The following is a 16,660-nucleotide window of genomic DNA, read 5'->3' as shown; positions in this document are numbered from 1 at the left end:
TCAAGGCATCTTCCCATTTTAGCTCCCTGAGTAGCTGGAACTACAAGCATGTGCCAGCATGTCCAGCTAATTTGTGTGTGTGTGTGTGTGTGTGTGTGTGTGTGTGTGTGTTTTAGACACAGGGTTTTGCCATATTGCCCAGGATGATCCTGAACTCCTGGGATCAAGCAATTCTCTTGCCTTAGCCCCCTAAAGAGATTACAGCCCCTGAGATTACAGGTTTGAGCCACCGTGACCAGCCCCTATTTTTCTTTAAGAGGAAAAATATCAAATTTATGTTAGTTCTTTCAGTCAACATCACCAACTGCAATGAAACGAATCCATTTGTCTCTGGGTTTTTTGCTATATGGAAACTAAATTCATGATGTGTTAGTAGGTTTTTTTTTTTTTACAAGCTTTAACTGAAAACAAAGCAGTCTGCTTGGCTACAATAATAATGTGCTGAAATTAATACTCCAAAAGTAAGTCTGTGGTTGTTTTCAGTGGCCTTCTGAAAAAAGTGGAATAGCTTATGACCCCACCTAACGTTTGCCACAAATGTGTAAGTACCTGTTACAAATATCTAAATGGAAGAAAGCTATATATTTTTCTCATTTCACTGAGAACTGGCTGAGTGTTATGAAGCAAATCATACACTATATAATCAGTCCTGACAATGGGGTCTTTGATAAAGTGATGACGCTCTTTGCCTGGCTAACCTCTAGCACCTAACAGGAATTGTGTAACTTTGCCCTAGTAGCCTGACATTTTCTACTTGTTGAAAGATACCAGCAGCCAGGCACGATGGCTCACACCTATAATCCCAGCTACTGGGGAGGCTGAGGCAGAAAAATCACCAGGAGGCAGAGGTTGCAGTGCGCCGAGATCACATCACTGCACTCCAGCCTGGGCAACAGAGCAAGACTCCACCAGAAAGAAAGGAAAGAAAGGAAGATACCAGAACACAGAATTTGATGGGTGAGGGAAAGATGAGCTTCATGACACCTAAAAGGCCAAAAGTAGTACCTAAGAGATGCTTGATCATACTCTGAAGACGTGGACACTGTCTTAATATCTATTTTGCACTCTTAATGGGATGAGGGCAAGGAACAGGGAAGGGGATTCTGTAATTCTTTTTCCCTTTTCCACAATATTTTCCTAATTATTCTACTGAATGTTTTAATTAAGGGAAAAAAAAATTTATGGTTCTTCAAGAAAGAGAAAAAAAATTATGAAAATCTTTTTGCTTTGGAACAGAAAACCAGCTCTATACTATAAAGAGACTCTGTTAAAAGGTTTAATGTAACAGTTCAAAAGCACACTGCCTTCTGAAAGCACCCTTTCTACCTTTTGGGCTTGATCTCACAAGCTAATGGAAGGCTTTCTTTTTCCAATTCTGTGGAATCCAGTTTCCTAGATTGTTTTTTAAGTAATGTATGAGATGGGAGTGAGAGAGAAGATGCATGGGGATCACTGGACAGGTCAAACTGAGGCCCAGACTGTCCAATGGACTCAGGTATGAGCAGCAGAATCAAGATTTGAACCCAGACCGATTTCAACTCAAATTGCCCTATTCTGGTACCTCAATCATCTTTTTAAAATCCTGTAAATAGAAGATACGAAAGTCAGTATCAGAAAAGTGCCTTCACTGGGTCACTCTGCAAAATACAACTACGGTTCATCAAGTAAATTCTAAATTACGGCAAGTATTTTAAAATAAAATTACGGACTATGCTTTTTAAGTGAATGAGGGACTAGGGGGCTTTCTAAAGGGGTCTATTCATGGAGCAGCTCTCCAGGGACAAGGACAATGTTAATGGTCTCGTGAGTATCTCAGCTTCCTCACTGCACTGGGTTCAACAGTGTCCTCCTCAGATACACGTCCTTCTCAGAAGGTGACCTTATTTGGAAAGAGGGCCTTTGCAGATGTAATTAGTCAAGATGAGGTTATACTGGAATAGGGTGGATCCAACATGTCCCCAGATACAACATGAATGGTATCCTTCCAAGAGAAGAGACACAAAAAGGCACACAGGAGGGAATGCCATGTGAAGACAGAGGCAGAGACTGGAGTGCAGCATCTACAACCCAAGGACCACCAAGGACCGTGAAGAAGCACCAGAGACTAGGAGGAGGCCATTTTCTCTCAGAGCCTCCAGAAGGGAAGCAGTCCGCTGACACAGTGATTAGGATCTCCAGCCTCCAGCACTGTGAGGAAGTAAGTTCCTGTTGTTTTCAGCCACCCAGCTTCCAGTAAATTTGTTACAGCAGCCCTAGGAAACGAACATACTCACTTTCAGCTGCCTAAATTTCTAATTCTCAAAATAATACCAAGGGACAAACAGGATGAACATCAATAAAGCAAAATGTGTAACAAGCCTGTTCTAAAACACACAAGAAAGCCTTCGAAGCAAACAAAAATTCTGAGTTAAAGTTTCCATTGATTAGTTTACCATATAGCCTTCTTACAGTTAGCTATTCCCAGTTTGGAAATAACTCGCAGACAGCTGCATATGTGCTTCTTCACTCTGGCATCCAATCTTGGAAGGACTTTGCCTTGAAAAAAAGGCCTGCTATCTCTCTGGGACTTTACTAATATGAAGTTTAAAAAACAACCATCTATCTTTATGACAGTCATTAAAATAAGATGAGAAAATCTTTGGTGGCCTGTTTATACCTATTTTAAAAACAAAGAGACCTGTCTAGAATATATCCTCAACACAAAGCCTTTCTTCCTAATACGTGCTTTTAACTCAGATGTCACTGAACCTACATGGTTTCTACAGTCTTGAATATCTGGTAAGAATAAAGTTCACACAGAATAATATTCTTATAACAGCATTTTTACTGCACTAGGCAGCTCTTTCTATGAATTGGTGGTTATTACTTGAAAAACGAAAACAGGCCAGGTGCAGTGTCTCATGCCTACAATCCCAGCACTTTGGAGGCTGAGGTGGGTGGATCACGAGGTCAGGAGTTTGAGACCAGCCTGGTCAAGGTGGTGAAACCCCAACTCTACTAAAAATACAAAAATTAGCCGAGTGCAGTGGCAGGTGCTTGTAATCTCACCTACTCAGGAGGCTGAGACAGAAGAATCGCTTGAACCTGGGAAGCAGAGGTTGCAGTGAGCCCACATCACGCCAGTGCACTCTAGCCTGGGTGACAAAGCAAGACTGTCTCAAAAAAAAAAAAAAAGAAGAATAAAGAAAAGGAAAACAAAACATCACTGGTGAAAATGTAAAATGGAACAATCAGCTTGAGAAAAGATCTGTTTCTTAGCAAACTAAACTGATACCTACCACATAGTGCAACAATTCAAATCCTAGGTATTTACTCAGAGAAATGATATTATTTAAATTCCATTTATATGAGCTTCTAAAACAGGGAAAACTAATCTGTGGTGGGAAAACAAGACAGATGTTGTCTTGAGAGTTTGAATGGAGACTGACTGAGAAGGAACATGAGGAAACTCTAAAGCGATGCTTGTAGTCTGTATCCTGATGCAGGCTGGGTACACAGGTGAATAAAGGCTTCTATCAAAAGTCATGATGACTGCTCACTTCAATAGCACATACACTAAATTGGAGCAATGCACAGAAGATTAGCATGGCCTCTGTGCAAGTATAATGCACACATTTGTGAAGTGGTCATTACTTTAAATTTTTGTTTTTAAAAGTCACTGACTGGTACCCTCAAGATTGTGCATTTCACTGTATGTAAATTCTACCAAAAAACCCAACCAGTCTATAAACAAATATTGAATTCAAAGTGCTCAGAGTTGAAGTATATCGATGTTTGTAACTTACCTCAAAGAATTTAGGAAAACTGGGTGGACAGAAGGATGGACAGATATATAGTTACATAACAGAGCAAAAATAATAAAAAGTTAATTGTAGGATCTAGGTGGTGGGTGTATGTGTGTTCATTGTACAATTTTCCAAATTTTCTATATTTTTAAGTATTTTCATGATAAAATGCTGGGAAAAAATGCCTGTTCAGCTTTCTCAGCCAGAGTTACATTATGTAGGTATGGACACCTAAGCGTACGGAGAGGTATAAACATTATATACACTTACATACATAAAATCATAAAAACTGCTGCATACTTTACATCTTATTACTATGCCTGAAGAAATCATGCTTAATATTGCCAAATACTAGTCCTTTAATCTTCATGCATTCCCAAATATTCATTACTATTATTTATAATAAAACACAAGGCACTCTACTACATGCCTTGGAAAATAACAGCTCACATTTTAAACATCTAGTACAAGCCAACCACTTAATCCATTTATGTTCAATACTTTAAGAAAAGTACCTGATTACAAGCATTACCACTGGTTCACAGTTATAAAATTTTAATAATTTCAGCACTTGTGAATAGGCAATTTTTTTTTGAGATGGAGTCTCACTCTGTCACCCAGGCTGGAGCACAATGGTGCAATCTCAGCTCACTGCAATCTCTGCCTCGCAGGTTCAAGCAATTCTCTGCCTCAGCCTCCCGAGTAGCTGGGATTACAGGTGCCCGCCACCATGCCCAGCTAATTTTTGTAGAGACAGGGTTTCACCATTTTGGCCAGCCTGGTCTTGAACTCCTGACCTCGTGATCCACCCCCCTCAGCCTGCCAAAGTGCTGCGATTACAAGCCTCAGCCACCGCACCAGGCCTTCTTTTTTTTTTTTATGAGATGGAATCTCACTCTCTTGCCCAGGCTAGAGTACAGTGGCATGATCTCAGCTCACTGCAACTTCCACCTTCCAGGTTAGAGTGATTCTCCTGCCTCGGCCTCCTGAGTAGTTGGGATTACAGGCACCAGCCACCACCCCCAGCTAATTTTTCTATTTTTAGTAGAGATGGGGTTTCACCACGTTGGCCAGGCTGGTCTCGAACTCCTGACTTCAAGTGAATCTGCCTTCCTCAGCCTCCCAAAATGCTGGGATTACAGGCATAAGCCACTGCGCCTAGCTGCAATTGTAGTTTTCTTAATTAGGATTCTGTAAATACATTTACTTTTATTTATTTTTAAGACAGGGTCTCCACCTGTTGCCCAGGCCGGAGTGTAGCTGCACAATCACAGCTCACTGCAGCCTTGAACTCCAAGGCTCAAGAGATCCTCTTGCCTCTACCTCCCAAGTAGCTGGGACTACAGGTGTGTGCCACCATGCCCGGCTAATTTTTAAATTTTTTAGTAGACACAGGTTCTCACTATGTTGCCCAGGCTGGTCTCAATCTCCTGGGTTCAAGCAATCCTCCCACTTCCGCCTCCTGAAGTGTTGGGATTACAGGCATGAAGCAGCATGCCTGGCTTACATTTACTTTTATCCTGAAATGGTTTATTATTTTTTTTTAAGTAAAGTTTTAGGTTGAGGATCAAGCACTTCAGAAAAACTAGTGCAAATGAAAGAAGGATGTTCCATTTAGGTTTTGTATCTTACAGAAGTCATTTTGATTTTTTAAAATCAATTGTAGATACATGTGCTAACCTGGAGAAAAAAAATACATGGAAAAGCTTTATTTACTTCTTTTTGGGAAGAGAGGCAGCAAATATTAGTATTTCCTGTAGACGTTAATTATCCTTTTGGATAACAGATTGGCCTAAATCATGTATATTTTATAATCGTACTTTGTCTCTCAGCTAGTGCCAAAAAGAATCCCAGGATTTCTTTTCACTTTAAAAACAAAAACTAAATTTTATGCCATTGATCTAAGAAAAAGAAAGTCCTTAGGAACCCACACATATTCATGAGAACAAACATGAAGCTCATTTACCAGGAGGCATACTGAATGGAAAGACAGGGTTAAGGTGAAAAGGTCACTACAAACATTACGGGCTCGGGCTGTTAAAGCTGTCTGTGAGGCCCCTCACACAAATGGCTGCAGGAAGTGACCTCATGTATCACTCCTGGTTCACAGAAAAAGATGTTGCAATGTCTTGCCTATAGATTATTTTTTAGAGAAGAAGAAGAGGGTTAGAGCTTGGGAACAAACTGAAGGACATTTTGATATTTCACAGAACAGACTGTGGGTGACCACTGAGGAAGGCTTTTAAGGAAGCAGTTAATGGCTTATCTGCCAATGCCATGCTTTTATTTCATCACTGGCTAATAGAGCAGGTTTTGGGAGGTTGAGAGTAAAACAAAAAATGAACACATTTCAGAGTCAGGCCTAGATGCTTTGACAAACCTCAAGTCGGCTGCTCACCCACTAAGTAATTTTGGATAAATTTCTTTACCCATTAGTGCCTCTATTTCCTCAAGTGCATAAGGAGGATAAAACCACCTAAATTGAGATCAAATATTTAAAAAATTTAGTTCAGTACCTACTGTACAGTAAGTATCCTGTCAGTATTAGTTTGTCTCTCTCCTTTGAGTAAGTAAGCCCTTGGTTTTATTAACGCTAGAGCAAACATTTATCTCAAAGCCTCTCCTGCACACGAACTACTTTGGTAGAGCAAAAACACTGAGAAAACCCTCCCCATCTCTTCTCAGGCCATTTAGACATTCTCAAGCATGCATAAAGAGGTGAAAGTGAACCTACCATTTCTGATTTTCCCTAAGCAGTCTAGTATATAATGTAGGTGTTATTTATTTACTTATTTATTTCTGAGACAAGGCCTTGCTCTGTCGCTCAGGCTAAAGTGCAGTGGTGACATCATGGCTCACTGCAGCCTTAACTTCCTAGACTTAAGTGATCCTCCCACCTCAGCCTCCTGAGTAGCTGGGACCACAGGTGTGCACCACCATATCCAGTTAATTTTTGTATTGTTCATAGAGACAAGGTCCCGTTATGTTGCTGAGGCTGATCTCCTTGGCTCAAGTGATCCTCCCACCTTAATCTCCCAAAATGCCAAGATCCACCGTGCCTGGCCTCTTTCAACTTTTTAAAAATTATATCTATCTGGTATTCTTGAAAAAAAAAAAAAAATCTCCCAAATCTAGCAGAGGCCATTTATATGAGCAATTTTGTAAATGGTTCTGGGAAACTGAGTTAAGAAGGTGAAATATAGAAAATTCTAATTCTCTTTCACTAGGAAAACCATTCAATTCAGTGACCAGAAGTAACTGTGAGTCTGCAGAGATGGTAATACCCAGGGACAAGCTGCCATGCACCTACGAGTTTACAAGCAAGTATTTCTTAATGAAGACACTTCAATTTTTTAAAAACTTTTTACATTAAAATTTTCTTGACCAGACAACAAAAAAAAAGAGAAGAAAAAAAAATTTTTTCAGACATATATAAATGTTTAACAAATCTCTGTATATCCATGACTCAGTTTCAGGGATTATCAATGATCCCATTTTAAAGCTGGAACTTAGAGATACTATTTAATCTGTTTCAGTACGTTTTTAGAAACACATATCTTCAGAATGGTATTCCCCTTGGGAGGAATAGAAGTCCTTACAATTAAAACCTCAAATTTCACAGTGGAAATTACCTAAATTCTGATATATATATATTAGAAACCTATTGATTTCTCTTTTCCTAAGAGAAAGGCAGATCCTCTAAATGTGGAGTTTTTACTTCATAGAATTTTTTGTCAACTATGGATAACAAAAATAGAAATCCTTAAGGTTGCATCATATTAAAGAAATCTTTCCAAGGACATTGGGAAGACAATGAGCTCAAGATAAAGTTAGGGAAGGCCAAAAATGACAGGAAGGTACACGGGGTACACTCACAGAGGCGTTGATATGCTCCCGATTCCCACAACTTTAGGTCTCTATTCTTGCAACTTTTTTTTTTTTTTCCTTCCCGAGATGGAGTTTTGCTCCTGTTGCCTAGGTTGGAGTGCAGTGGCGTGATCTTGGCTCCCTTCAGTCTCTGCCTCCCGAGTTCAAGTAATTCTCCTGCTTCAGCCTCCCGAGCAGCTCAGATTATAGGCATGTGCCATCAAGCCCAGCTATTTTTTTGCATTTTTAGTAGAAACGGGTTTTCACCATGTTAGTCAGGCTGGTCACAAACTCCTGACCTCAAGTGATCCACCCTCCTGGGCCTCCCAAAGTGCTGGGATTACAGGCATGAGCCACCACACATGGCCTATTCTTTAACTTCTACACAGCATCATTCAGCATCTTGGACAAATTAATCACTCACTAACAAAACTGCTCTCACCACTTCTCCAAACTCATTATAAAACTAGAAGGAACAGTCTTCACAGGTTCAACAGTGCTTCTGCCTCTTCACCTCTTAGCATTAAAAAAACCATTTGTGGCATATAATTGAATAGCATTTGCTATCTTTGCTGTGGGAAAGCCCTCTATTCTCGGGGGAACAAAACAACTTGCTGCAACTAGAAACAAACATAAGCAAAAGACAGCAAACTGCCCTCATCGGCCACCTCCCTTGGCCTCAAATTATATGCAAACCTGAGCTGACTCATGTGGAAGGGCTTTTCAATAGGGAGAAAGCTTGGGCTCAGTTGTAAAGATCAAGAAAGTTCCAATTAAGCAGGCTAGATGAGGATGAGTGATACAAACACACTCAGCAGGAAGCTTCAGGCCTAAACACATTAACCAGAAATGGTTATATATATGACATCATATAGTCTGAGCTGCGGTCCTTGCTGCCCACTGAGAAGTATTCAGTCTTCTGACTTACTTCATTCTAAAGGGAACTTCCATTTCTTTTGATTTCTATGTGAGCTTCAAAATCTGCAAGTAATTACTCACAATTTCACAATAAACAAATTTGGTTTTCTTCCCCATCCACTTTTTTTTTTGGATACAGAGTCTCACTCTGTCACCCAGGGTGGAGTTCATTGGCGCAAACTCGGCTCACTGCAACCTCCTCTTCTTGGGTTCAAGTGAGCATGTCCAACTCATTTTTATATTTTTAGTAGAGACGGGGTTTTATCATGTTGGCCAGGTTGGTCTTGAACTCCTGACCTCAAGGGATCCACCCACCTCAGCCTACCAAAGTGCTGGGATTACAGGCGTGAGCTACCACATCCAGCCCAATGCCTTTTTCTAAACCCTGGTAATCTGGTGTTTCCTTCTCCGAGAGAACATTACACTCCTCTCAGAGTGAGTGAGGCCCTACAAGGCTAGCTGGATCACAACTTACTAGCAGGAGTTACATATTTAGGGCAACAACATGTCTTGGGAAGACAATGAGCACAAGAGGGGAAAAAAAAGCGGAAAAAGAGTTTGGGAAGCCCAAATAGGAACACGAAAGCACAGGACGAAAAATGAAATGAAGGTCCATGCAATACCTTTGGGAAGATGATGCTGTCCATTTCATCACTGGGTGAGTGAAAGAGGTCAGAATCACTCCCAGACTCTCTTTTAAGTACACCTTGTTTTGAGGTACACTCTCTGCCCAGTCCAACATCCAGGAAGTTCTCACATTCTGAAAAAGAGAATTTATTCACCAATATTGGAAAAAAAAACCAATCTTTATTTTCATCCCAGCAACCAGTCTTTTAAATCTCTCTTTCACACTTATCTTCCTTCCCTATGTCTTTTTTCAATATTAAGAAGCTATAAAGGACACAGCCAAATTAGTAGCTCTGCTACTCCAATTCTAGGTTGATACAGCTCCTACAGGACAATTATGTACCTGCCATGATTATATTAGGTACAGAAAGATAAATGGATGATTTAGAAGCATATTCTACTTCTATTTAGATACCCGAATGGTAATGTTTTCCTCTTGGTAGTTAGGGAACTTTTTTCTTTTGTCTTCAAAATCCAAAGTCTGTTACTAGCAACTATGTGATAGGGTGAGTTTTAAACTTATAGGTTCTACTGAATAATAACAAATATAAATTTAACTTTTCTTACCATAAATAGCTCTTAAATTGGGGGCACAATGTGCTAAAGGGGAAAAATATATCATTTAGCATCTGTTTTTAGTTCAGTAACTAGAACAGGGACCCTGGCAAGCCAGAGAGGGGTCTGCTACAGAAATATTACATTGGTACATCGAGGAAGCCTAAAAACTTAGCCTGAAATAAGCAAGGTATTCTCTCTCACTAACTTTGCTTGTTTTGTGTTGTTTGTTTGTTTTGAGATGGGTTCTCGTTCTGTCGCGCAGGCTGTAGTGTGGTGGTGCAATCTCACTTCACTCCAACCTCTGCCTCCTGGGCTCAAGCAATTCTCACACCTTAGCCTCCCAAGTAGCTGGGACTACATGCACATGCCACCATGCCCAGCTTATTTTTTCTCAAGATGGGGTTTTACCATGTTGCCCAGGCTGTCTATTAACTTTGTAAACAAAAGTGACATGTGATTTGGTAGCAATATGGTTAAAGAGATCTGTAGATGGTTAAACCAAGAACCCAAGATCCATTACGGAGTGGATATCAGCTTCCTTCAAGAAGTTTTAAGGATAAAAGTCATGGCTGGGTGTGGTGGCTCACGCCTGTAATCCTAGCAGCACTTAGGGAGGCCAAGGCAGGTGGATTACTTGAGGCCAGGAATTCAAGATCAGCCTGGCCAACCCCGTCTCTACTAAAAATACAAAAAATTAGCCAGGCATGGTAGTGGGTGCCTGAAATGCCAGCTACTTGGGAGGCTGAGGCAGGAGAATTGGTTGAATCTGTGAGCTGGAGGCTGCAGTGAGCTGAGATCACACCATTGCACTCTAGCCTGGGCAACAGAGACAGACTCCATTTCAAGAACAAAAAAAAAGATTAAAAAAGTCATGCATCTCTGTTTTTGAAAGCATGTTAATGTGTTATTCAGACAAACATGTATGTACACTTTATCAAACCTGTAGGTGACACTAAGTGATCAAGGACAGAGCAGGAAACCTGGCTATCTAAGAGATAAGCGAACTCTACCTGGAGGTTTTGGGGGAAGCAAATTGACAATACAAGGTGATGGCAAAACTGAAGAAACATTAATAGTTTTAGTCTCTATTAGTAAACAGTACACTGGCATCCAAAATGGGAACAATCCCGTCACCATGCACCATCCAGACCACACCCTCCGGATTCTGCTTGTTCCTAGATAACATCTAAAGTAGAACGCTCAGAAACAAAAATGTGTACATAGTAATGGGGCCACAACAGTCAAAACATCTGAGATACATTCAGCTTGCTGAGGAGCTTGAGGAAAATGTGCCTAAAGATGGTCATAGATTGCCTCTGTGCTATTCCAGGGGCCGAACAAAGGCCACTGAGTGTGAGCTGCAGAGCTTCACTACAATGGGGCTTCTAAGCAATAGGCTAGGTAGCCCCATAAGATAATCACTATTGAACCCAGGAGGTGGAGGCTGCAGTGAATTACCACTTTACCAGAAGGGTTGGAACAGAGTGAATGGCTGTATCAGGATATTACAGAAAGGGTAGCTATACAGAGAGGGAAGTGAAGACTAGAACAGATAACTTCCAATGTCTCCTTTGCTTATTATGGTTATGCCTGCAATGATAATTACGCTGTCCCTGTGTTGAGAGACAGTGGGAAGAAATAGTTGTTCTAATTAACATTTATTGATTAGTGATAATTACTAAATTATTTGCCCTGGTAGCTTAGAGTAAGGGTCAAGGAAGCACTGCATTAGTATAGGTCATAAATCACTTGTCAATAAAATTACTTTTTCTACTAGCTAGGCATCTAGCTAAATACTGTGGAGTATCCAAATAAAAAGAAATGCTTAGTGTTGTGAGGGAGGCAGTTTACTGTCTTATGGTAGAAACGAACATATTAGAAGACAATTTCAACAAAGAATTACACAAAAAAAATGCCATAGGAAATGGAACAGGGCTCATGGATTAATCTGAAAATCTTTCAGTTAAAACAAAAATCACCTAAGTTTGTTTCAGTCTTGGTTCAAACTATTTCAGAGTATGTTAATTCGGTGGGAACAGCCCTGCCTTTAACATACTGGAAACTATGGGTATTCTGGAGGTTTTTTTTCACATTTCCTAGAGCATGCAGTAACTTAAGAGGAGTTGGTGGGTGTGATCTATTCCTTCTCCTTTCCCCACTTGAAAAAATAAAAAACGCCTTTCCGTGGTTGAGGGAAAAACAGGGGGGCTGGCCAAGAAAAGAAAGGGCTGTCACAGCAACTACGCTGAGCTGCTCGCTGTCCAGCTGGCTGTCTAACAGACCACGTCCAAATTCCAGACTGGAAAACAAACCAGCTCATGATATTCGAATGGAAAATTCATGGGGAAGATCCAGATTCAGCCCTGGTAGGAATACCTCACCCAGAAAATAAATTCAAGCCAGCACCACAAGGGATGACAAACCAAGTTTGGGATGAGAGTCTGCTCTGTGAGATAAAGCCAATTGTTGAGGAGGAGAAGAGGGGGAAGTTCAGAAAAAAAGAGCAAGATGGAGAGAGAGGGACTATAAACCATTATAACCCCCCAGCATCATGGGGCAGGGGGAGATGGGAACAATCCCCAAAGGTAGAGCTAAGCCACACCCTGGGTCACATGTATTTTTAAGTTTTCAAAATTAATAAAATCTTTTCTTTCTTCCATGTCCCCTTCCTAATGAATAAAGGGGAGCAGCATATCAAAGTATAAACAAGAATAAAGAGCTCTGGTTTTAGAGTTAGACTGCTTGGGCTTAAATCCAGGTCTGACTAGTTATTAGAAGAAAAATTCCAGGCAAGAAGTAATTTCACTCTCCTCTCAGTTGCCATTTCCGTAACAGTGACAAGGGATGATTGCTACTTCCCTAAAGGAGCCACAGTGACAGAAATAATTTATACATATAGTAACCACAACTCTGGTTTCTACCACATAGCAGGTGTGTGATACATGTGTCTAACAAAGTTAAGGCTTCATTAACCTTTAATGTATGATTCAGTAAGTATCCCGATGAGAGTACCTTAAAGGTGGGCACAGCTAGGGCCAGTCCCATTTTATGACCCATATGTATATTTGTCTATCATTTTTGTGTACTGAGCTATTAGCTTTTTAGAAGCTAAGAGAATACAAACTTTTAAAAAGATGTTGTCTAGTAACTGGGGTTTAAAATAACAGATATACCAACAAACTGTTGTGGGGGAAGGGTAGGAAAACACAGCTCTGACATCCAGTGGGCTCTATTATGTCACACTAATCATAATCCTGTCTTGTAATGAGCCATTACTGAAGAGTATACAAAGTGATTTTAAAAGACAGTATCGTTTTTTGAGATGGAGCCTTGCTCTGTTGCCCAGGCTGGAGTGCAGTGATGCCATCTCAGCTCACTGCAACCTCTGCCTCCCAGATTCAAGCGATTCTTCTGCCTCAGCCTCCCGAGTAAGTGGGACTACAGGGGCGTGCCACCACACCCAGCTAATTTTTGTATTTTTAGTTGAGACGGGGTTTCACCGTATTGGCCAGGCTGGTCTTGAACTCCTGACTTTGTGATCTGCCCACTTCGGCCTCCCAAAGTGCTGGGATTACAGCCGTGAGCCACCATACCCGGCCAAAAGACATTATCTTATTTGGTCTAATGCTACTGCTCCCTTGAGGAAGTGTTTATAAAGTAAAATAGAGAAACTTGCTAAACAAAGTACCTGGGATTCACAAAAACACTATGCCTAAAATCAAAATCTCAGTAGCATGATTCTGATCTGCAATTTTTAAATCGATATTTTTAAAAACCTACTCTAAAAAGACTAAATTGCTTATGCTTGGGATTAGGGTGTGGAGTAGGTCTACAGAACTCAAAATTGTGTCCTGGGGAAAATGTTCAGGGGTTCAAAAATCGTTTCTCTAAATACGGAAATTAAACTATGATGTGTGGAGATCTTTCCTTCCTATGAATATTCAAACTGTGAGCAACCTCATTTAATCTTTACTTGGCAGAAAGTTTCACTCTTGGGTGGTTGTAATTACACTTTTAGTAAAAACCCCAAACAATTTAAGGAACCAAAACATAGTAGTAAGTGGTACGTGTTTAAGCAGAAGGTTCCAGGAGGCTACATGGGGGAAGTATCAGCTAAATCTGTGAACAGGGTCAATCTTGTAAAACCTGGACCCTATAGCAAAGTATCCTTTACCTACTCTCAAAAATGAGACAAAAATAGAGAAAAACACTTTTTATATCTGTTTCTAATATTTCTAATATTTCCTTTGTAGTAAAGTCAGAGAACTGAGAATCAGTAGGAAGCTGCTCTGCAGTTTGAGGATTCAAAACAATTTGTTTTTAAATTTAATACTGCTGGAGGGTATCTACACCTAAACCATTTCTAGAAGGACCTGCAAATGAAGACCAGGTAACTTTTAAAGCTGGGCAGTAAAAATTGGGAAAGGAAACAGAGGTTTGTTGGGTAAAGCAGACTAAAAAAACTCAGAATGCAAATTACTAGTATGCATTTAGCAGCCGCAGGAACAGGCAAAGGGATTACTCATCATGTCATCTGTATAACACCCTCAAAATGAGACAAGCTAACACTTTACAGATGGGAAACAACAGAGCACACAGACATTAGAGAACATACTTTACGTCACAGAGTCAGAGGCCGGACTCGGTTTAGAAGTTGGGAATCCTAAGAAACCACAAGCCATGTGCTGCGTCATTAGCAAGGAAGGACTTAAGAGCATCACACCCTCAAGTGTTGTTAGTAATAATTCAAAGATACTTAAGGGAAGACTCAAATCCTGACCATGCATACAAAGTGTAATGGTTCTCAACCCTGGATTCATAGCAGGGTAACCAAAGGAGCTTATGAAGATTCTGATATCCAGGCCACACTCCACCCAATTAAATCAGAATCTCTGAAAGTAGGACCCAGGCATTAGTATATTTTTAAAGCTTGTTCAGCCAGATAATTCCAATGTGCAGTCAAAATTGAGAACCTCAGGTTTGGTTCTTAATAGTGTATTTATATAACCTTTTACCAGATTAACAAACCTATGTCACATGTATATACACGTCACAGATGCCATCACATATGAATCAATCATAAAGCCACCTATGACGTCTGTTACTACCAAAATAAAATTAAGGTAATGACGTACTCATCTTCAACTGTGAGACAAAATGCCTACAAACCCAAATCACATATATCCCTTCCTCTGATTTATTGTATAACATGCTAAGGAAAGGCAGATCTCCAAATAAAGTGATCTGTTAAGAGTGGGCCTGCAGCTCCAGAAAATGAATGGATGGACAATCTCAGCTTACCTGGGCTCTGCTTGGAAGCCAAAAGAGACGCTGCATCAGGGCATGGCTCTATTGTACACCAGTTCTCTCGGTTTATCTGAAAGAGAAGGAAAACACTGAGTTTCAGACATTGAAGTACTGTGAGATAATTTTATAGCTGTCAAAATTATGTTGACTGTACCAACATTCCTATCTTTTTAACACAGGGTGAGCAAACTTATGTCAGGAAAAAAACACTTTTTTTCACGATCTATACTCAAGGCTCTAAAGAGACTGTCAATAAAAATTAGGCATACCAAAGCAACAGGAAAAGATACACAGAGATAAAGGCCACAGTGTAGGCCAAGGGTAAAATAAAAGTTAACAAATGAAACTGACTAAATACTAAAATAAATATTTGGTGTGGCTCAGGCCTGTAATCCCAACAGTTTGGGAGGCTGAGGTGGGAGGACTGCTTGAGGCCAGGAGTTCCAGACAGCCTGGCCAACATGTTGAAACCCCACCTCTAGTAAAATGCAAAAATTATCCGAGCGTGGTGGTACATGCCTGTAATCCCAGCTACTTGAGAGGATGAGGAGCAAGAATTGCTTAAACCCAGGAGGCAGACGCTGCAGTGAGCTGAGATCACGCCACTCCAGCCTGGGCGACAGAGCAAGACTCTATCTCAAAAAAAAAAAAAAAGAAAAGAAAAGAAAAGAAACAGGCTCAGAGGGGTTGCTGAAGTAATAAATAGCAGGACTGGTACTGGAATGCCAAGTCTGTGTAATTCTAAAAAGCAAATACCCCCTCTAAATTAAAAAAAAGTTTAAATATAGCCTTTATACCTCCCAACCATCTTAATATTATAACTCTATTTTCATTACATTTTAAATTTTTTAAATTACCATTGAAGATTTCAATACTCCTCTCTTAATTGATAAAGCAAGTAGAAACACAATCAGCAAGATGGAGAAAACTTGAAAAACATCAATCAGTTTGACACAATATAGGACATTCCACCCAATAACAGCGTAAGACACATTCTTCTCAAGTGCATGACGAATATTCATATTCTATGACAAAACAAACCTGATATAAAGCAAACATATTCTGTAGCACAAAACAAGTCTCAAACATAAGAGAATTAAAATCATAAAAAGTGAGCTTCTGTGATCACAACAGTATTAAATCAGAAATCCAAAACAAAAGATACTTGGAAAAAACTCAAATATTTGAAAAAAAATTTTTTTTAGACTTCTAAATAACCCAATGAATCAAAGTAGAAATATTAAGAAAAATAAGAAAATATTTTAAATTGAATAAAAATTAAAACACCACATATAAAAATTTGTGGGATATAACTAAAGCAGTGCCAACAGCAATATTTATATTATTACGTGCCTGTATTTCAAATCAGTGATCTAAACTTCTACCTTATGAAACTAGAAAAATAGGAGCAAATTAACTCAAAGCAAGCATGATAAAGAAAATAAAGAACAGAAATCAGTGAAATAGAAAACATAAGAACAATAAAATCAATGAAACCAAAAGCTGGTTCCTTTAAAGGGTCAATAATATCAATACAACTTTGGTGAGGCTAATCAAAAACAAAAGAAATACTACAGATGACAGGAATTAGGAATTAC

The 16,660-nt window shown here is 39.8% G+C and overlaps 1 protein-coding gene and 1 non-coding gene across 11 annotated transcripts in view; one reads left to right on the top strand and one right to left on the bottom strand.

Moving 5' to 3' along the window:
• AKAP13 (A-kinase anchoring protein 13) overlaps positions 1-16,660 on the bottom strand; it is a 248,043-nt gene that overhangs the window by 86,847 nt on the left and 144,536 nt on the right. For all 10 annotated transcript variants that reach the window (XM_064366197.1, XM_064366198.1, XM_064366200.1 and 7 more), the window contains exons 8-9: positions 15,057-15,132; positions 9,194-9,330 (exon numbers count right to left, since the gene is read on the bottom strand). In XM_064366197.1, the coding sequence (XP_064222267.1) occupies positions 9,194-9,330; positions 15,057-15,132 (213 nt within the window). The remainder of the gene's footprint in view (positions 1-9,193; positions 9,331-15,056; positions 15,133-16,660) is intronic.
• LOC135270577 (U6 spliceosomal RNA) lies at positions 3,533-3,637 on the top strand. The gene has a single exon (XR_010338733.1). It is a non-coding gene; the product is annotated as a U6 spliceosomal RNA (small nuclear RNA).

This window comes from Aotus nancymaae, unplaced genomic scaffold (genome assembly GCF_030222135.1).
Source record: "Aotus nancymaae isolate 86718 unplaced genomic scaffold, 86718_ANA_hifiasm-v0.15.2.pri h1tg000064l_0, whole genome shotgun sequence".
In the NCBI taxonomy this organism is placed as follows: domain Eukaryota; kingdom Metazoa; phylum Chordata; class Mammalia; order Primates; family Aotidae; genus Aotus; species Aotus nancymaae.
The sequence above is the reverse complement of the archived record's forward strand: the minus strand, read 5'-3'. Positions and strand labels throughout refer to the sequence as shown.